Source organism: Vigna unguiculata, chromosome 3, assembly GCF_037176805.1.
Source record: "Vigna unguiculata cultivar grain cowpea cultivar isolate G323 ecotype 2 chromosome 3, ASM3717680v1, whole genome shotgun sequence".
Classification (NCBI taxonomy): domain Eukaryota; kingdom Viridiplantae; phylum Streptophyta; class Magnoliopsida; order Fabales; family Fabaceae; genus Vigna; species Vigna unguiculata.
This window is the reverse complement of record NC_140794.1, coordinates 56,362,147-56,383,840: the sequence shown is the minus strand read 5'-3', so window position 1 is coordinate 56,383,840 and position 21,694 is coordinate 56,362,147. Positions and strand designations below refer to the sequence as shown.

Here is a 21,694-nt window from a genome sequence, read left to right as displayed (position 1 = left end):
TTCAAAATTCTAATTTTATCCTTTAAAATATAATTATTTATTAAATATTTGAAAATTGACTTTTATTTTTTACAATTTTTTTTTCTAAAATCGTTTATTTCTACTCTTCTCTTTTTCTCTATTTATCAACAGTTATTTTTTCAATTTTTTTATATATTTCATTTTATTTTTTATAAATATAATTTTATTTTATATATTAACTTAATAAAATTACATTATCATCATTTATTAATATAATATCACGTATATTTAAAAAATGCGTACATATAGGTGCGACAGCGCTGTGTACGCTAGTTTTATTGGAAAAAAAAACTTCATAAATATTATTTTCTTAAAAATAAATAACTAATACATAATTTCATATTTATTTAATTTAAAAAGTGAACTAAATATTGTTTACATTAAATTTAAATATTTAATTATAAGTAAATAGTGAAGGTTAATAGAGTAATTTTTGTATATATAATCCGCTCTTAAAATAACATAAATTCGCTCTCAAAAGTAATTGTTTTCTGAATTTTCCTTTTTATTTTGTTTAATTCTTTAATGATCGACTGTTACATTTACCCTATGGTCTGATTTGTTTGGTAGAGAAAATAAAATAAAATAAACAAATAGATACAATGAAACAATGAATAGAAACAAATTAAAAGTTAAATGTTTGAAAAAGGTAAAAAGTAAGAATTAATTAAGAATAGATAATAAAAATTGCGGTGAGATTTGTCCGATATCAATTAGCCTTTATACATGTCATCGGGACAAGTATGATACAGGTAGTAGTTCTCTGTTGAATGAATATCTATCTGTATCCGTAACAATATCCGTCGGATATTTGTTATGTGAATACCTACATAATTTTTTAATATTCATGGATATTCGTGAGTATTTACAAAAAAATAAAAAATAAATATTTAATAACATATTTTAATCATAAATTCAAATAAAATACAATACATAAGATTTATAAACTTTAAACAAAGTTTAAATATGTTGAATGACAGCTTACAAAAAAAATATTTTTTTTAAAACTAATTGATAAAAAAATAACTCATTTAAAATTAATATGTTAATATTTTAATCATGTATTTTTTTAATTTAAATTAAAATATAGTAATTACATATATCTACGGATATTGATACTATGATATCCATAACATTGTGAATATTAAAAATTTATACCCATTATCTATAAATATACATTTATAATATCTATCTCTTATAGTTGCGAATTTTATTACATATGTTTTTTTTTTAATATCTACTTATATATGTTCAGTATCTAAAAAATAATTCATAATGAGGACGCAAGGCAAGCGCCTGAAGAGAAGGGCACTGAAAACTAACACTCACCATTTCCCCAACATTTCATAAACAAATGTTTTTACCTTTTCCCATAAAAACTGCAGTGGCATTTCCGGTAAATAACACTTCAAACAAGGGTCAAATAATCTTCAAACCCACGCACTAACTTTCTCTCTGCCTCTCCCCTGTTCTCACCTTTTTATCTTTCCCCTTCACTCTCTTCCACTCTCCTTCACATCAAAAAACAGAGACAGCTAATATTAACAACAAATTAAAAACTTCAAAAACCCCACTCATACCAAAACCACCACACAAAAAGCCATTCTCCAAAAGGAAAAGAAAAAATGGAATCTGAACAAAGCAAGTTTTTGGGGAAAAGAACAGAGCAGTGAGTGAGCAAATGAGGTAGTGAGCTCAGCGAAATCCCGACAATGGCGGCTTCGGAGGAAGTACTTCCGTGGCTGAAGTCGCTGCCGGTGGCGCCGGAGTACCGTCCTACCGAGGCGGAGTTCCAAAACCCGATCGCCTATATCTTCAAAATCGAGAAAGAAGCCTCTCAGTACGGAATCTGCAAGATCATTCCCCCGCTTCCCCCCTCCCCCAAGAAAACAGCAACTGCCAACCTCACGCGCTCCCAGCCCACCTTTACCACGCGCCAACAGCAGATCGGCTTCTGCCCCCGCCGCGCGCAGCCGGTGCGCCGCCGCGTCTGGTTCAGCGGCCACCACTACTCGCTTCGGGAATTCGAAGCCAAGGCTAAGGCCTTCCACAAAACCTACCTCAAGAAAAGCAAACCTAAACCCTCCCCTCTCGAACTCGAAACGCTCTACTGGAAAGCCACTTTAGACAAACCCTTCTCTGTCGAATACGCGAACGACATGCCTGGCTCCGCGTTTAGCCCCCTCCGTGCTTCGCGCGATGCCGATTACGTTGGCGACACCGCGTGGAACATGAGGGCGATTTCAAGGGGAAGCGACTCGCTTCTTAGGTTCATGAAAGAGGAAATTCCCGGCGTGACGTCACCCATGGTCTACGTGGCCATGTTGTTCAGCTGGTTCGCGTGGCATGTGGAGGATCACGACTTGCATAGCTTGAACTACCTCCATTTCGGCGCTCCCAAGACTTGGTACGGCGTGCCTAAGGACGCTGCCGTCGCGTTCGAGGAGGTTGTCAGAGTTCATGGCTACGGCGGCGAGATCAATCCTCTCGGTTCGTATCGTTCTCAATTCTTTCGTACCTATGCATTATTGTTTTAACTTACCTGTATTGTGCCTTCAACAGTTACTTTTGCTATTCTTGGGGAGAAAACCACGGTGATGTCGCCGGAGGTTTTTGTTGGCGCCGGTGTTCCCTGCTGCAGGTATTTTGTGTGAGTGTAGGGGTAGACTATATATAATGAGGACTTCGTGGTTGCGTATGTAACTTAACTTTAATTTTCGACTGAATTGAGTCAGGCTAGTTCAAAATGCTGGGGAATTTGTAGTGACATTTCCAAGAGCGTATCACACAGGATTTAGTCATGGTAAGATACTTCATACTTCACAATCTACGAATGGAACCACAGCCTTAAATATTCTCTTTCTCTCTGTTTCTTGGGTAACGATGATTGTGTTTTCTGTTTCAACAGTTGCATGTTCTAAAATAATTTGGATGTGTTTTGTAGGGTTTAACTGTGGAGAGGCGGCTAACATTGCGACGCCTGAATGGTTAAGGTTTGCTAAGGATGCTGCTATTCGAAGGGCTTCCATTAATTATCCTCCCATGGTGTCACATTTCCAGTTGCTTTATGACCTTGGCCTTGCTTTGTGTTCTAGGTTTGTCTTTCCCTATTACCTATTGGAGCTAATACTAAATACCTTAGCAGAATTGTTTATTTCTTTTTTATGGGCTGGACTTCATGTGGTAGATTGATGCTATCATTAATAGTGTTCTTAACTTTATGAAGATGTATCTGTGTGTACCGCTAGCTGCAAATCTGCATCATATATGTATAATATCTCATTAGGTTATTGGTAGTGAGTAATAGTGACCATTAGATATGATTTCCTCAGTGATCTTGGTGGCATGAGTTTTTATTGGTGTTTTGAAAATCATTCAGTTAGACCAGAAAACAGTGATTTGGTCGGGTAAAAGGTTCAAATAAACCATGAAACGAATATGAGAAAAATCAGTTTATAGTGGGTCGAATGACAATGCTTAATATAATACCATGTTATGTTAGCATTTTTGCTTAAAAGGTAAAATATGAAGAAAAATGCTTAATATAATACCATATTGGTATTTTTCTAAAAAGAATAAAGATAGACGTAAAATGTTTCCTATTTTCTTTTTCATTCTGAATATAAAGGTATTATTATTATTATTAAATAATGATGTATATTGTTGAAATTCAACCTAAGTATTACTCCTTCTTACCTATTTATAACACTATTTCGACTAATTTGTACTTTTTAAAAAAGTTAGCTAATTTAGTTGAAAACAATAAATCGGTGAATAATTTGGATTGTTGTTCTGAAGTTATATATCTAAAGCTAGAGTGGTTGAATGAGACTTGATTTCCGTGACTACTTTCTCAATTCATATAAGGACAGTAAAATTTTATGCTACTTTATTAATTTTTTTATTGAAAAACAGGTCAATTAATTAATGGTATTTTAGGAAATAAATAATTAATTCATCATTCTAACAAATTTTCTGAAAATGGTCTTATAAATAGGACTGGAGGGAGTATATCATAACTTTATAACTTTTTCTATTATAAAGTTATGATATTATGTTTCATCAATATTATTTTATGTATTATTACCATTATTTTATTAATGTTGGCTTGATCTGGATTCAACCACAATGGAATCATTTAACCTTGACTAGTTCAAATATCAGTCCGATTTTAGAAGCATTAGCTTTTATTGCTGTAATATATGCACCCTGTAAATTCTTGTGAAATCTTCATGCAGAATCCCTGGAGGCATTAGAGCTGAGCCACGGAGTTCTCGGCTTAAATATAAGAGAAATGGTGAAGGAGAAACTGTAATTAAAGAACTATTTGTACAGGACGTGGTAGAGAACAATGATCTGCTTCACACACTCAGCAAAGGATCTGCTGTAGTACTTCTTCCTCGTAGCTCTTCTGACTTTTCTGTTTGCTCAAAATTACGCGTTGGATCACAACAACTAAAAGTGAACCCTGACTTTTCTCTCAATGAATACAATTATGAGGGAATGGATTCCTCAGATTTTATTTCTAATGACCTTATGTTCAACAGGAATCATGGAATCAAACAAGTAAAGAGTTTTTATTCTGTAAAAGAGAAGTTTGTTACGTTGTGTGAAAGGAACAGGGTTTTGCCATTAAGTTCAAATGGGAACATATACACTTCAAGTTCAAAAACACTGCAAGGAGACAGTGAAAAGGAAACAGATAAAGGAGATGGATTGTCAGATCAGAGACTATTTTCATGTGTCACATGTGGAATATTAAGCTTTTCCTGTGTTGCCATTGTACAGCCCAGAGAACCAGCAGCTACGTACCTTATGTCGGCTGATTGTAGTTTCTTTAATGATTGGATTGTTGGTTCTGGAGTAACTAGCAATAAATTTTCAACTGCCCATGAAGATGCAAGTATTCCCAAGTCAAGAACATATACAGGCAGGTTATATTTATAAATGAATACACATCCTTAGGTATTTTTCACTCCTGTGTGTCATATGCCCATTAGGAAATGTATGTGAGAGCTGAGCTTCATGTACTGCTTGTACTGATAACTTTCTGCTGTAGAAGTGTAACCCAAATCATAACTTTTGCATTAGCATGAGCTAGAGCCATCCAGCTTTGTTATGTGCAGTTTTGGGGTTCAGTGATTGTTTTTTCCTCACCGTCTTTTACCTGAGTTGAAGAGTTTACGAGTGAAGAGAGAACGTAAAGTGGGAGATGTTTTCCATTGGTATCAATAAATAGGGGAGTTATCAATTCTTTTAAGTTTTGTTATGCCACTATAAGTTCTTGTTCTTTTCTTTTTTGTTTCCCTTCTTCTGGTTGTGGTGTGACCAGATTTTTCTTGCAACTATTTCTTAAAACATTATCTTCATATTTCTTTTTTCTTTAGAACAAATATTTCCTTTTCTGAATAAGTTTGATAGTAACATATTAGCTGAAGGAATAGTCGTTTGGCTTTAGTCCTGTCTGGTATGGGTCTTGCAGTGTTCTTGTAGACAAGGGAGATCGTTGAGTTGATTAGTTATACATTTGTCTCTTGAATGCTGAATCGCAGACTGGTCCTGCCATGTGCTTGTCATTCTTTACATAATGAGAGAGAAGAAATGTGCATGAGTATGCAAATCTTTATGATGTGCATATGAAAAGTAGCAAGTTACCTTTTTAAGCAGCCAGATGCCTTTTGTTTTGTATCTCTTTTACTTTTTCTATAAAATGTTTTTTCTGTATATAAATTCCTAGTTTCAATCTTCCTTGACTTAAGAAAAACCAGTGACACGTGTTGTTCCACAATGCAGGATGGACTAAACAAAATGCCCAACATGATTCAAATGGTGTTCCCATTCAATCTGTTGAACACCATGCACAGATTGCTGATGAAAATTATGAGGAGGCTTTAAATTCTGGAAGAGAAAAAGGCAATACAGCTCTTGCATTATTGGCATCAGCGTATGGAAACTCTTCTGACTCTGAGGAAGATCAGGGGGGATTAGATATTGCACTTGATGGTGATGAATTGAATACAGTAAACCATTCAGCCACTGATGGATCTCGGGAGATGTCTAGTATGCCTTCTCATTTTCAAGATCCACATGCTAGTCCCTTGGTTAGAGTCATTAGACTTAATAAAGGAGATGATATTCATTCAAGAAGAATAGACAATTATGAGTATTATATGCATAAGAGAGTAGAACAAATTATGACTCCTTTTGACTACTCTGTTAAGTCAGAAGATCATGACAACACTTCAGGGGTGGCATTTAGAAATACCAGGGCTGTAACCCATTCCACATTGAGTTGTTCCCAAGATACTCACACAGATGAAGACTCGTCTAGAATGCATATCTTCTGTTTAGAGCATGCTGTAGAAGCAGAGCAGCAACTTCGCCCAATAGGAGGAGCACACATATTGCTCCTATGTCATCCAGGTAAGATATTTCAATAATTTAGTACTCCCCCCTTTTTTTTTATTAAAAATGGAACACATTTTGTACTGATATTTTATCTCAAGCCCAAGTTCTTTGGAAAAACACACTGCCTTTTTTATTTGAAGTCCACCTTGGTCATCAAGCATGGGAGTCTTTGTTGGAATTTTTGTTCAATTTAGGTTGCATTGTATAAATGTGTGAATTTTTCCCCCTGTTGATAAGTCTATTCAAGTATACTAATATGAAAACTTCAAGTGGTCTGATTGATCCATTATCCTTGAAGATGTAAACACGTATGAAGTTTGATGTTTATGGTTCTACATGGACAAACTATACTTTTTTTCCTATTTCATGGTTTGAGTGAACATTTGCTATAATTAGTATATAGTGTTTGAACTCTTTGCTACTGATTGATGTTTGGTCATTATTAGCATATTTTTCATATTTGTGAGCTTGCCTTTACAGTGTTTAAAGCACACTGTAACTCGTTTCCCCTCCTTGCCAATCTTTCATGATTTGTTTTGCTTATTTCTACAGATTATCCAAAGATAGAGGCTGAAGCAAAGTTTGTGGCAGAAGAACTGGGGATTGGTTATACGTGGAAGAATACTGTATACAGGCAAGCCAACAGGGAAGATGAGGGGAGGATCCAATCAGCTCTGGATAGTGAGGAAGCTATTCCTGGAAATGGGGACTGGGCTGTAAAGCTGGGAATCAATTTCTTTTATAGTGCCAATCTTAGCCGTTCAGCACTTTACAGTAAGCAGATTCCTTACAATTCTGTTATATATAAAGCATTTGGTCAAAACCCTCCTGCAAGCTCGCCTACAGAGCCCAAGGTCTATCAGAGAAGGACCAACAAGCAGAAAAAGGTAGTTGCTGGGAAATGGTGTGGCAAAGTTTGGATGTCCAATCAAGTCCATCCCCTTTTAGCAAAAAGAGATTCTGAAGATGTTGAGGATGAAACAAGCTTACATGGGTGGCCATTGCCTGATGAGAAAATTGAGAGATCAGAAAGTAACCATAAAAGCTATACCTCAACTCGAAAATCTGGTAAGAAATGGAAAAAATCTGTTCAGAAAGGAGGAATCTGGGAAGAAAGCTTTGTCGAGAGAGATTGGCTTTCAGATAATTCCATTGAAGATAAATCCAATAAATATCAAAGGAGGATTATTGGGAGTAAGCGCTCCAGGCATATTGGGAGAGATGATACTGCTTCAGAAGGGGATTATTCTCCTCTGCCACTTCATAGAAAGCCTATAACGAAGCATTCAGAATCTAGTGAAAATGATGCAATGTCTAATGATTTGCTGGATGATGATTCTTGTTTACAGCATCGGAGGAGGGCTAACACCAATGAAGCTAAATTTATTGACAGTGATGTGTTTTCAGATGATACAATGGGCTATGGTTCTGATTGGTTGCGGAGAGGGGAGCTTAGCAATGAGCAAGATGCTATTTCAGACGATTCATTGGGTGCTGGTTCTCTTCAGCTGCGTGGAAAGACTCCCAAGGGCAAGTATTGCAAATACATTACTGAAGAAGACGTGATTTCTGATGACCAAAGGGAGGTTTATTTTTGGAAGCAGAGAGGGAAGATATGTAAAGGCAGACAAAGATCACTTTCTGCTAAAAATGAAGATGGTCTGAAGCACCATAGGCAAAAGCAGCAACAAAGGAATCTGAGAAGCAGGCAAGACAAGCCCCTTGGAGTAGAGAATATTACATCTGATGACCAAATGGAGGGTCGTTTGTTCAAGTGTCAAAGAAGGATTCCTAAAACCAGGCAAGCGAAGTTCATCGAGGAGGAAGATGTAATGTCTGATGACCAGTTGAAGGATCACTTTCAGAAGCCCCAAAGAAGTACTCGAAGGAGCAGACAAAATAAATACAGTGATAAAGATGTCATGAATGACTTGGCAGAAAATAATTTTCATATACTGTATAGAACTCGTAAAAGTAAGCAAGTTAAAGTTATGGACAAGGACAATATAGATTCAGATGATCAAATGGATGATATTTTGCATCAGCAGCACAAACGAACTCTTCAAAGTAAGCAATCTAAAGCACAGATTCTTCAACAAACAAAAACTAATCCGCTCCATGCGAGAAACAAGACATCCCGTCCTGTGAAGCAGAAACAAGGTGCTCACACGCTAATGAAATCAAAGGCTGCTCGGCAGGCAAAGAATCAGTCTGGTAACTCCAAAGACTTAACATTACATGTGGAAGAGGACGAAGATGGTGGACCTCGCACACGACTTAGGAAGAGAGTCCTAGAAAAAGAGTCTGAAGGAAAAGTAAAAGAAAAGAGAACCAAAAGGGAAAAGGAGAGGAATAAAACAGCTGCAAAGGTTTTAGTTTGCCATACCAAAACAAAGGATGAGGAATCAGAATATCAATGTGACATGGAGGGTTGTACCATGAGTTTTGGGTCTAAACAGGAGCTGTTGCAACATAAGAGAAACATTTGTCCTGTGAAAGGATGCGGAAAGAAGTTTTTTTCACACAAATATCTAGTGCAGCATCGTCGAGTTCATGAGGATGACCGCCCATTGAAGTGCCCTTGGAAAGGGTGCAAGATGAGTTTCAAGTGGGCATGGGCACGCACTGAGCACATTCGGGTCCACACTGGTGCTCGTCCTTACGTGTGCGCTGAGCCAGGGTGTGGGCAGACATTTAGATTTGTTTCTGATTTCAGTCGTCATAAGCGGAAGACTGGTCATGCAACCAAGAAGAATTGTTGATAGCATGTGTGCTAGTGATATATGTTAGCATTGTTGATAAATTTATTAATATATTGCTCAATGTCGTCTAGGACTAGGTGTTAATTAACTGTTTAGGATAAATTCCCTGAATCTGTCATTGGGAATGACTATTAATTCTGCTTGGTTAGGTGTTTTTGTACCCATTTATTTTAGTAGCAAGCAAAGCATTTTCTTAGATATAGAAACATGATTCTCATCCATCGCATATCTCCTGCTTGGTGCGGAATTCATATTCCAAGCTAGAAGGTCCTACTTATGAGATACCAAAGTCATGCTCTTTTGATGCCAACTGTTCACAAAATTTTATGGGTCTGATCTTCGGAATTGTAGCAGGCACATTTTTGTGCAGCATGGTCATGACTTCTATTTACCCTACACCAACTAATGGAATGGCCGAATTTCCAATCACCAATAGATTGACGTGCATTTGGCATATGGGGAATCTTCTTAAGATCAACATGTGGTCATTTTTAGTAATTTGTTCTCTTCCATACTCTTTGCTTACAGTTCCTTTTTCTTTACCATGTTTCCCGTTTTCATACTACTTTTAGTACTTTATTTTTAACCCCTACTCTATTTGAATTATAGAAACAGAAAAAGAGCTGTGATGGCGATTTAGATGAGGAAAGAAGAGGATGGTAAAGATACATGAAAATGGTTCTATATTAATAATGTCATTTGAGTGTTTTTAAGTTTACTTGGCCAACAATCTTTGTCTTTCAGACAACCAGGCTAGTGTCTATACCTTTGTTTCTCTCAATTTCACTGATTCTCTCTTTTCTTAATTAAAATTGTGTTGAATCTGTCGTAAAATTAAGGATGATAAATTGATCAATTAAGAGTTGGTTTCCTCTGTAGATTCTTTCTGATTACTTTTTTCTGCTTGATCACGTGTGACCGTGCGATACTTTTTCCTGGAACTTTCTTATCAGAACCCTGTTGGTAGGGAATTGTAGATTCCTGCATGAGTCATGAGCAATGGGAGAGAGAGCTTCAACAGAACAAGTATCTGCACTTCTACTATTATTTTGTGTTGGATTCAGTGCTGCTGATGGTGTGCTTGATTGATGCTCATTCTTTGTGTTGATTGCTGCTGTTCTTCATATTCATTATCAGTAACACTTCAAATCACACGATCAGTTAAAGGTGAGGATACTACTAGCTTCAGAATTCCTTTTTCTATACCTATTTGAAATTATGCCTTTCAATTATCAAGTGTAAGTATTGTTTAGTTAAGAGCTGTCTTGTAGCAGCGGCAATGTGGATTTAGTTGTTTCATGGAGCGCTGTTAAATGAAACGTGATTTAATTGAATTGTTTTGATTACACGTTTCACGCCCGTCAGACATTTTGACGGGATAAATTATATTCAGATTTTAAGATTTCTGATGCAGATTTTGAAAGACTAGCTCCTACATTAGTTGCCACTTTCTCCTTGCCGGCCATATCCTCTCTTTTCTTCTTTTGCAAATCTAGGCTTTAATGATTCGATTATGCTTTCACATGTGAATACATATTTTCTATTATTATTATGATGATGATTATTATTATTATTATTATTATTATTATTATTATTATTATTTGTAAATTAAGTCTTCTTTTCTTTTCTAACATAATGTTAAATAAGCTATATGTAAGTTGTACATAATCTAGTTGTTGATAGTGTATATTCTTGGCAAAAATGTAATAGTCAACTGATAATTTCCACTTTTTAATCTCTAATTCATTCTTAAATCCTTTTCTGGTCAAGTAACTCTTTTTTTTTAGAAAGGCCCACTTATATTTTTAAATAAATAATTTTTTTAAAACCAGTGTTAAAACTACCAACCTTCTTTAATTTTTAAAATCTACCAATTTGCTACTTATTGCCCAAAGCTTCTTAATTGCTTTTTTTTATGCTTTCCTAACACAAACTAAGGAAACATTTGTTTTATATTTCATAACTATTTAAACTTTGGTTCAAACCACTTTTGCATATTTTTCCCGTCTTTAACTTCATATATATATATATATATATATATATATATATATATATATATATATATATATATATATATATATATATTAACTATATAGTTGTTTCAGCACCACCCTTAATTATAGATATTTATTATTATTTTGTTTGTGCATCTGCCGTTAAGTTTATTTTCTAACGTAATTACATGAACTGTTCAAGTTTATGATGATTGAGAAGTTTTTTTACTTCATTTTCTAACGTAGTGTAACATAAACTGTTTACGTTTTTTATTTTCTAACGTAATGTTACATGAACAGTTCAAGTTTAGCATAATTGAGCAGTTTATAGTCTTGGTAAAACTGCATTAACTAACTCATAATTTCTAATTCGTCTTAAATATTTCTCTGACTGTATATATAACCACTCTTAAGAAAAAACTTTCCAATTTTAAACGCTTCAAAATATTCAAAAAACTGTAAACTAATTTTTAAAATCATGGGTAAAAGAACTCTTTTAGTTCGATTTTTCCCCAGACTTCTATTTTTAGCTGTCGCAGTTCGTAACCCAAAATATAAGTAAATACAGTATTACAGTATTATATTTTAATAGTAATTGTTAAATCTGCCCACCATTCATAATGAAACTGTCCGACTTCTTTTACTATCCATCTCATTTTATATATTTTATTTTATTGATATGTTTTCTTACTATTATGTTCTTGAGAGTAAAAAGTGTCTTTTGTTAGTTTGAGGAAAAAGTGAAGTCAAATAAAGAAAAAACATTTATCATTTTTAAGAATTATAATAAATAAATATATTAAAAATAAGTACCTGTTACTTAGCAGGAATACGAAGAATAATTTTGAATTATTAATTGTTAAGAAAAGATGGAAACTTGATGAAAAATAATATTTTGTTTTATCATTCTGGTGTCAATTTGGCCCCAAGTCTATGGGCCGGTCCTGGCCCACTCTTCATAAAGCTTCCTTTTAGGGGTCTCTCAAATGAGGGGACCAAAAAAAAGTCCCAGCCCCCAAAGTTCCCTCTCTAGTGGGTTAGGGCTAGGGCTAAGATGGGTTAGTCCCCCAAATAATACTACATTAAGTCAGAGTCAAAGATTAAGTTGAGCGACCCAAATGGGCCCGATGACCCGGACGGGCTCGACAACCCGGACGAGCCCAATGACCAGGACAGACCCGATGACAAGGACAGACCCGACGACTAAGATGAGCCCGACGACCAGGACGGGCTTGACAACCCGGACATGCTAAACAACACGGACGTGCCCAAAAACCCAGACGGGCCAGACGACCAAGATGGGCCCGACGACCAGGACGGGCTTGACAACCCGGACATGCCAGACAACACGGACGGGCCCGACGACCCAAACGGGCCCGAAAACCAAGACAGGCCAGATGAGCCCTACGACCCAGATGAGCCCAACGATCTAAACGAGACGACGACTCGAACGGGCCCAACGATTCAAACAGGCCCAATGATCCAGACATGCGCAATGACCCGAACGGGCCGAAGACTCGTATGGACCCAACGATCAAAACAGGCCCGACGACCCGAACGGGCCCGACGACCCGAACGGGCCCAACGAGCTAAACGGGCCCGACAATCCGAACGGGCCCGATGACCCAGACATGCTAGACAACCCGAACTGGCCCGACGACCCCGACGGGCCTGACAACCCAGACGGGCCCGACGATCCGAACAGGCCCAACGAGCCAAATGGGCCCGACAATCCGAACGGGCCTGACGACCCGAATGGGCCCGACGACCCGAACGGGCCTGACGATCCCGACGAGCCCGACGAACCGAACAAGCCAAACGATCCAGATGGGCTCGACGACCCGAACGGGCCCGATGACCCAGACGGGCTCGACGACCCGAACGACCCGATGACATGAACGGGCCTGATGATCCGAACGGGCCCGATGACCCGAACGAGCCTGACGACCTGAACGGGCTCGACGACCCGAACGAGCTCGACAACTCGAATGGGCCTGACGACCCGTTTGGGTTGTCGGGCCCGTTCGAGTCGTTGGACATCTCTGGATCATCGGGCCTGTCTGGGTTGTTGGGCCCGTTTGGGTCGTCGGTCCCATCCGGGTCGTCGGGTCCATCCGGGTCGTCGGGCCCGTTCGGTTCATTGGGCTCGTCTGGGTGTCGGTCCCAGTCTGGGTGTCGGGCCCGTCCGGGTAGTCGGACTCGTCCGGGTCGTCGGGCTCATCTAGGTCGTCGGGCTCATTTAGGTCGTCGGGCCCGTTTGGGTCGTCGGCCCCGTACGTGTCTTCGGGCCCGTTCGGGTCGTAGGGCCTGTCTGGATCGTAGGGCCCGTCTGGGTCATAGGGCTCGTTTGGGTCGTCAGGTCCATACAGGTTGTCGGGCCCGTTGGGGTCTTTGGGCCTGTCTGGATCATTGGGCTCATTCGGATCGTCGGGCCCATCTGTGTCGTCGGGCCTGTTCATATCGTTTGTCCCGTTCGGGTTGTTGAGCCTGTCCGGGTTGTCGGGCTCGTCTAGGTCCTATGGCCCGTCTTAGTCGTTAGGCCTATCCGACTTGTTGGGCCCATCTGGCTCGTCGGGACCCGTCTGGGTTGTTGGGCATGTCAGTGTCGTCAGTCCCATCTGGGTCGTCAGGCCCGTCTGGGTTGTAAGAGCAGTCCGGGTCGTCGGGTCCATACGGGTCATCAGCCCGTTCGGGTCGTCAGGCTTGTTTGGGTCATAGGGCCTGTTAGGTTCGTCGGGCCTGTCTGGGTCATTGGGCCCGTCCAGGTCATCGAGCCCGTCCGATCGTCGGGCCCTTCCATGTCATTGGCCCATCCGTGTTGTCAAGTTTGTCCTGTATTCGGGCTCGTCTTGGTCGTCGGGCCCGTTCGAGTTGTTGGGCCCGTTTGGATCATCGGGCCCGTTCGAGTCGTCGTTCTTGTCGAGGTCGTCGGGCAGGTCCTAGTCTATTCGGGTTGTCGTGCTTGTCCGATTCGTTGGGCCTATCCCACAGATAGTAATATATTTTAAAAAATAATATATTTTTCATGTGGAAGATGAAAGCCCATGGGTTGGCCCTGACCCACAGGACTTTTGTAGGGTTTTTGGCCCTATAGACTTCTTTGTTGGCGGCTTTTTTTCAATGTGGGCTTTTTTGGCCATGGCCCACATGGGCCAGGGCCAAACCCTGTGGGCTTGGCCAAATTGACACCTCTAATTCTCATAGTTAAACATAACAAAATAGAAAAGTATTTTTTTTTTTGTAAGTATTTAATTTTCAGTCACTTTTACATGAGGTCAACCTAATTCATGTTAGCTAAAATTGAATTTGATACTTCTTACTCTTAAACTAGAGCTGAAAATTGACATCAAGAATTTACTATGGTAATAAAATAATGATAATTGTTGTATATAAATTGGAGATGGCTGATACAATATTTTCTTTAACTTTCTTTGCACTTATATAACAATTTTCTTATGTATTACATAACAATCGCAGCTCTTTTATTTACTAAAATTGAATATAATTAAAAATAATAAAAAGTTTTGGGTTACTTGAAATAGTCTGTTAGATATGTAAGTAGTTATTCTTATGGACACCATTTACTAATATTTAACACATTACATGTCATATTCAATACCAAAAAGTAAGATAACTTAATTGATAAGAACAATTCACATCAATTTATTTAGTATTAAGGGTATTGCATAAATTGATTTTCAACATGTGTCAAACTTAGAGGTTAGAATGGAAGACTAGTCAAGGTTCTATTAAGATTATTGGTAGACCAAAGAGCTTCTTTAATGCAAAGAAGCATATGTTGGTGGTTTACTAACCATAATGTATATATATTTTGTCAATTCAATTCATACAAATAAATAAAAAAATGTGACCTTAACATAATTGTTAACATGGGAATAATATGAATTAACCAAAATATTTCATGCAATACAATACAACTTTGATTAAATTTTTAAAATATTTTTTTAATTATTTTTTCTATATTTTATTTAATTTTGATAGATTAAACTCTGAAGAGCGGATTCATGTTTTCTGACCCTTTAAGATTTGGTTTGAGCTATATATATTCTTTTGAAATCTATCGGTTTATATTTTCCTAAAATTTATTTTTAATTAATTATATATTAATAATAAAATTTATTTGCAATAGCTTAATACGATATGATACTATGTTGTTAATATTATTTATTTTTAAATAAGTATACGTTATAAAAAATATTTTAATTTTATATCTTAATTAAAGATGATGTGTAAATTAAATTAAGTTATGCATTATCGAATCTAAACAAATTACCGTTTTTAAGGGTGGAAGCACCCCAATCAATTCAAACACTCTCAAATCATTATTTTTCTTCTTCAGACGTCATTGAAATCACACAAATGCAGTTTTAAATGGACATGAATTTACTATGAACTGTTCTTCAAACTGAAAATCATAGGTATTTTATTTTAAAAAAATATGATTGACATGCCCAAATAACCACTCAACCACTGAGATGCTCTCACCTACAACCAAAATAATAATGATTAATATTATTGTATTGAAAAAAATCGTATAATTTAATAATGACATGCTTGACTTTATAATACAAAGAAGTGAAGTATGAAAAAAAAAAACTGAGTTGGATGTTACTTCTGTTGAAGCCACTATGAATTTAGACCAAAAATCCACCCATGGATTTTCTTTTATTTACAATTGGCAAATACTTCCAGAAAAAAAAAAAAAAAAAAAGAGGCCAAATTGAAAGATTCTTCCATTGTTTTGGACGTTAAACTGACACCTTTTATTTTAACTTCGACCCAAAAGAAAATATTGATGTAGTAATCATACATCATACATTCTCACATTTTCCACATGTAAAGACCCATTATTTATAAACAAAATAAACATTATAATTTCTTTAATTTTTTTTCTTCCATTTTTATCATTTTTCTTCCTTATCCTGACTCGCAGACATATTTTTACAATCGTTAAACATTATCGATGTTTGAATCTTGTAGAAGGAAAAAGAAAACATGGTAAAAGAATTCTACTAGAAAGAAAATCAACCAAATTCTCAAATCATATATTAATCAAAAACAAAAAAACATGTAAAAACTTCATAATTATAACGTGATGAGAATCTAAATAAAGTTGTCTTTTATTAACAAGAAAGTAAAATAAAATAGAGGGCAGTGTGGTTTCCAAAACAGTACACAGCACATCAACATTACAAAGTAGGACACTTTTTTTTCTCTCTTTTTATGTTCACACTCACTCCTTCACTCACACACTGCTTCTGGTTTTTGATTCCCCTCATATAAAAACGCAACCTTTTTCCTCCTCCTTTCTCTTCTGCTCTCTCTCTCTGCGACTTATTCCCTTTCTTTTCTTCTTTTGAACAAAAACCACCTTCTGTTATTAGGGTTTGAAATGTGGAGGGAGAATGGAAGGCTCTGAATCCGATTCTGCGCCACTTTCCATTTCCAATGGCGAAGATCCCCAATTGGGGGCTTCTTCTCCCCCTCCCTCTCCTCCTCCTCAACCGTCAGATCTCAATCACGCGGCGGAGCATGAGATACTGTCTGGGGAGCTTCACAGCAAGTTGGATTTGAAGGGTGAGGATGAAACTGAGGACAAAGTTTCCGACTTGAACGACCGTGGAGGAGTTTGCGACGAAGAAACCGCTAAGGGTGATGCAGATAGTAGGGGTTCGGAGACAAATAGTTGGGATGAGGAACTGGGTGTTGATGCTGATGAAGATGGTGTTGGTATTGGTGATGTTCATGGTGATGATGGAGAGGAGCACAGGGAAGAGAGAAACAGTGATGTAACTCACCACTACCCTTTGAGGCCCGAAGCTGAGGATTGTGCATTTTATATGAAAACTGGGAATTGCAAGTTTGGGTTTAACTGCAAGTTTAATCACCCTATTAGGAGGAAAACCCAGGTACTTCTTGTGCCTTTCTTCTTCTATGTATGCCTCATTTAGATGTTATGTTTGTTAGCGATGCTTTTGTTTTTGTATGATTGGTTTGTTTGCATTGATATCTGGTAGTGATCAATATTGCATTGTTGGAGGTTAAGCTTTAGAACAGTTCACTTGTGTAAAGGTTATCTTTTCTCCAAGGATTCCTTTACGGTGACATTGTATTATCTGTGGTGCTGGATTGAGAACAAGATAGTTTGCCTTTGGTGAAGGTATACTTTTGATTGAAGTGACTGGTAAATGGTCAGAACTGTTACATCGTGGCTGGTAGATACTTGATATTGAACTGTAATTTTTGGGGGCAGTGCTATTTTTGGTAATTTGCTTTTATGATTTTTTAATGTGTCTGTTTTGGTCGGTCTTTTTACTCTATAGCTTTGCTAAAATGACTTATTAAGGCTTCAAAATTTGCCTATTTTTGTGAGGTCACCTTTATTACTTCTTCAGACTTAATAAGGTGTTGGTGATTGAGTATGTCAATATATCAATGAGGTTCTCTTCACCATTTTCTGCCTGGAAATTTATTGTACAATGTTCACTTCTTAAAATACTGTTCTTTGTGTGGATGTTTTAACGATCAACAAAGGCTGTTAGAGAGAAGGCGGGTGAAAGAGAAGAATCTACAGACAGATCAAGCACAACAGAATGCAAGGTTATTTTCACAATTATGCTTCTAAGCAAATTTTAATTCTCACGTCTGTCATTTCTGCATTATTTTGACTTTTAATGTTCATATTGTAATTATTTAAATACAAGTTCCTCCAGCTATTTGAATTGCCATGGAAGATTGTGTGTAAGTCACTGTAAGGTCAAATCAAGGTGATTCAACCTAATTTATAATTTATATTTTTCATTTCCTTCCGCAACATTGAGATCATTGATCATTTATATGCTATATGTTCAATTTTGGGTGATGTCATATTCTGTAATTTCTGGACTTGTGGGATGTCAGTTCGGTAATGTATATAGATTGTATTCTATATCAGAATTCTTTTTTCAATATATATTTTCTGTGGCTGAGATTTAATATATGTCTGTTTTGATTACTTGTTTTTGGATTGTGATGATGTATGCTATCTTCATAGTTTACATTAGACAAGGACAGGGAAAACAGTGAAATGTCTGTCAAGATGGATGGTTTGGTTTATTTTTGTGGCATTTTTGTTGATTTAGCTCTTTCTCTTTTGCATTATTTTACCCTAGCAAAATGATGACAATGATATTAATTTTATTTAAATGAATGGATAAAAAAGTTATAAGCAAATGATATCAACTGTTCGGTTGAAAAAATTATTGGAACTTCAAAAGCAGCTTATGGAGAAAAGCAAGTTTGTGTATGATTTTTCTCTTGCTCAAACCATGTAAAATCAGAAAATTTCACCATTCATGACATGTTCATAACAATTTTTGTCCTGATCTTATGGCAGTATTATCAAAGATCTGGGGGTTGTAAGTTTGGCAAATCTTGTAAATATAACCACACAAGAGGAAAAATTTCAACAACACCAGCACCAGTACCAGTTTTTGAACTTAACTTTCTTGGCCTGCCTATTCGTCAGGTACAATTTTAGTTACTTTCCTATAACAAAAGATATATATGTGTGTGATGTCTGTCTCTTTCTGCAGTCTTCTGAAATAGTTGTTTCTTAGATATTAATAAGGTCATGTTTCATGATAGGGGGAGAGGGAGTGCCCCTATTACATGCGCACTGGCTCTTGTAAATTTGGAGCAAACTGCAAGTTCAACCATCCTGACCCTACAGTTGGAGGATGTGATCCTCCTTCAGGGTTTGGTAATGGAGGGCCTATGTCATTACAAGGTGTATCACGACCATCTGTACCCTCCTGGTCTTCTCCAAGATCATTAAACGAAGCATCTCCTTTTGTGCCAATGATGCTTTCACCTACTCAAGGAGTTTCTACCCAAAGTTCTGACTGGAATGGATACCAGGTAAATAGATAGATTCAATACCAATAAGCATCTGGCAAGGTTAATTCTCTGTTGCTGCAGATACTCTGGCATTGTTGCGTTCACTTTTACTTTTCCTTTTTGCAAATTTATATTGTCCTGTCATTGGTTTCCTTATGTTTTTTAAATAACTTTGTAAATTGTGAGATTATGTCATTGTCACTTGTTGACTATTGCAGACTTATCATTAATTTACATGTTTTGTTATAAGTACACTGAATACTGGAATAAAATAAATATTAAGCCATTTGAGGTTTGAGTGATATATACCCAAATCAATTAGTACAAAAATAGTTCTTATGATTTAGAATGTGCAGTTTTGTTGATCTGGTGTGACCTATTTTTTCACGTGCAAACATATTGAAGAATCATGCATATTAAGCAATGTATGTTTGGCTTTATGGCTAGAAGTGAATTTGAAGTTGCACCTATTACCGATCCTTAAGAGTCAAAATATGATTATGGCATGTAATCTTTAGATTTCTTGTGATCATTCTACAGCCCCATTTCCCTTCCTTCCTAGTGTCTGTTATTATTTTTTCGTTGGTATGCAATGCAAGACCTGAGTGGTCTTTGTTCCTTTACCTTAGTTAACGAACTATTCTGTCAGATGAACTCATGCAAATGGTTGTTTTCCCATTAAATTCACCCATTTGTTGTTTGTAAAGGCATCTGTCTACCTACCTGAGAGAAACATGCATCCACCTTCTACATTTGTCTTGAACAACCCAACAGTCGATACAAATGTTTACTTGCACCATCAAAAGCAGATATCCGTTGAAGAGTTTCCAGAAAGGCCCGGTGAACCTGAATGTAGCTACTTCTTAAAAACTGGGGATTGCAAGTTCAAATCTAATTGTAAATTTCACCATCCAAAGAACCGGATTGCAAGATTACCTCCATGCAACCTCAGTGACAAGGGTCTTCCTTTGAGACCGGTAAGGTTTTATATCTGAAAAGCTGGAAGATTTATTTTCTTTTGTTTAGCCTGTGGTTGTGTTAAATCTAAAATATATGGAATAAGCATGGCATTGTTACCTAGAGATGATTGTGTTTCTGATTCTGAAAAGATATATCCTTTAATTTGTTTAGTCAAATGGGACTACAAGCTTGATTGGGTAGTTTCTGTTATTTAATGTGAATTTTATTTGTGATGAAATGCAGGACCAAAGTGTCTGCTCCCATTACAGTCGCTATGGAATTTGCAAATTTGGACCAGCTTGTAAGTTTGACCACCCAATAAACTTGCAGCCCTTAATGATGTCTGGACTTGGTGACCAGCCATACTCAAATTCAGCTAGTGTTGAGGTGGTGGCTGGGATAGGTGAAAGTACAAGTGAAACTGATGTAACAATTCAGCAATCTGTGTAAACATGTCTTTGAGGATCTTCTCTAGCTATCACCAAATCTGTAGTTTTCTTCTTAAACATGATAAATTTATTTAACTTTTTTTCTAGCACTGTCCAAGTCCAATGCAGCACAAGCATTGCAAAGAATACCAACATATATATGTCAAACAGTTTATATGTATTTATCACAAGTAACATTTGCATGTGTAGATTATCTTATATTTTTGGTTTGTTTCTCTCTTTTGGATAAGTGTTGGATTATAATTAGTGTGGTTTGAAATGGTTGTTGTTGTGGGCTTTCTTATTTTACGTTTGTCTATTTCGTTTTGAAGTTTCTATTTTAACATGATAGTTTATTAGTTTTAGCTAGATTTATGGTTTGGATCTTTAATAAAAATGAAATAGAAAAATGATTAAAAAGTAAGTTGTATTCCTACTAGAATTCTTTAAACTTTATATCTTACATTTTTTACTTATTTTTTATTTCTCTCCATCTCGTTTTTTTTTTAACTAAACATTTTATTCTTCTCACTTTTTTTAAAGAAATTATACACCATGTTTTTTTTTTCTCTCAATCAATCACAACCTTAATTCCTAATACTGTGTACGTCTAGACCCAGTTTAATTTAACATGGCTCTAAAATATTTGTATGCTTAATTCTAACCATTTTTTAGGTTTTCACTTGTTTTCTTTTATCTAAATTTATGTTAAATTAGTAAGTAACTTGTGGATTTGAAAGAGACGTATTGGGTAGATTCACTATTGTTTTAGGAAAAAAAAAAATCAAAAGTACAATTGCAAAGCTTAATTGTAAAGTGAAAAACGATAACTTTAGCTCAGATCATATTACGTAAGAATTAGATAATAAGAGTTAGTTAACATTTTAGTACAAATAGAAATAAAATACCAATATTGAAGTTTAAAATACATAATTAGATAACATAATTTTTAGTAAATAAGTTAAATGTTATCATAGATGTTATTAGACCCTGAAAATAACATTTTTTTTAATGTTGTCGCAAATAATTAAAAATTTTAATGGAATAAATATGTAGTTCTCTATGTTTCTCTTCTTTAATTGCTAAGCAAGAGTCTGACTTACCTCTAAGTCCATTTAGATTTTATATTCCAGTAAACTAGAATATAAATAAAAATGACAAAAACATATTATATTACATTTTCTTTCTTTTTATTCGAAATAAGTTATATATGATTTCATTA

At 36.4% G+C, this 21,694-nt stretch overlaps 2 protein-coding genes across 2 annotated transcripts; both read left to right on the top strand.

Annotated features, from left to right (window-relative positions):
* The first annotated feature begins 1,490 nt into the window (after positions 1-1,490).
* LOC114179638 (lysine-specific demethylase REF6-like) lies at positions 1,491-9,904 on the top strand. The gene is made up of 7 exons (XM_028066051.2): positions 1,491-2,511; positions 2,584-2,662; positions 2,757-2,824; positions 2,966-3,116; positions 4,260-4,951; positions 5,815-6,444; positions 6,982-9,904. Exons 1-7 carry the CDS (start codon positions 1,734-1,736, stop codon positions 9,189-9,191), a joined length of 4,608 nt encoding a protein of 1,535 aa, XP_027921852.1. The 5' UTR covers positions 1,491-1,733; the 3' UTR covers positions 9,192-9,904.
* A 6,478-nt stretch (positions 9,905-16,382) lies between these two features.
* On the top strand, positions 16,383-20,681 carry LOC114178095 (Zinc finger C-x8-C-x5-C-x3-H type family protein). Its single transcript, XM_028063806.2, has 6 exons — positions 16,383-17,115; positions 17,741-17,806; positions 18,582-18,713; positions 18,833-19,105; positions 19,792-20,061; positions 20,288-20,681. The coding sequence occupies exons 1-6, from the start codon at positions 16,612-16,614 to the stop codon at positions 20,492-20,494; spliced, it is 1,452 nt and encodes a 483-aa protein (XP_027919607.1). The 5' UTR covers positions 16,383-16,611; the 3' UTR covers positions 20,495-20,681.
* The last annotated feature ends 1,013 nt before the right edge of the window (positions 20,682-21,694 follow it).

What these genes read in the sequence shown, in the direction of transcription:
- LOC114179638 (XM_028066051.2), top strand. Translation starts at nt 1,734, where the DNA reads ATGGCGGCTTCGGAGGAAGTACTTCCGTGGCTGAAGTCGCTGCCGGTG. An exon ending in CAAGTCAAGAACATATACAG is followed by an intron (nt 4,952 to 5,814) that starts GCAGGTTATATT and finishes TCCACAATGCAG; the next exon opens with GATGGACTAAACAAAATGCC. An exon ending in ATTGCTCCTATGTCATCCAG is followed by an intron (nt 6,445 to 6,981) that starts GTAAGATATTTC and finishes TTATTTCTACAG; the next exon opens with ATTATCCAAAGATAGAGGCT.
- LOC114178095 (XM_028063806.2), top strand. Translation starts at nt 16,612, where the DNA reads ATGGAAGGCTCTGAATCCGATTCTGCGCCACTTTCCATTTCCAATGGC. An exon ending in CTATTAGGAGGAAAACCCAG is followed by an intron (nt 17,116 to 17,740) that starts GTACTTCTTGTG and finishes CGATCAACAAAG; the next exon opens with GCTGTTAGAGAGAAGGCGGG. An exon ending in TTGGCCTGCCTATTCGTCAG is followed by an intron (nt 18,714 to 18,832) that starts GTACAATTTTAG and finishes GTTTCATGATAG; the next exon opens with GGGGAGAGGGAGTGCCCCTA.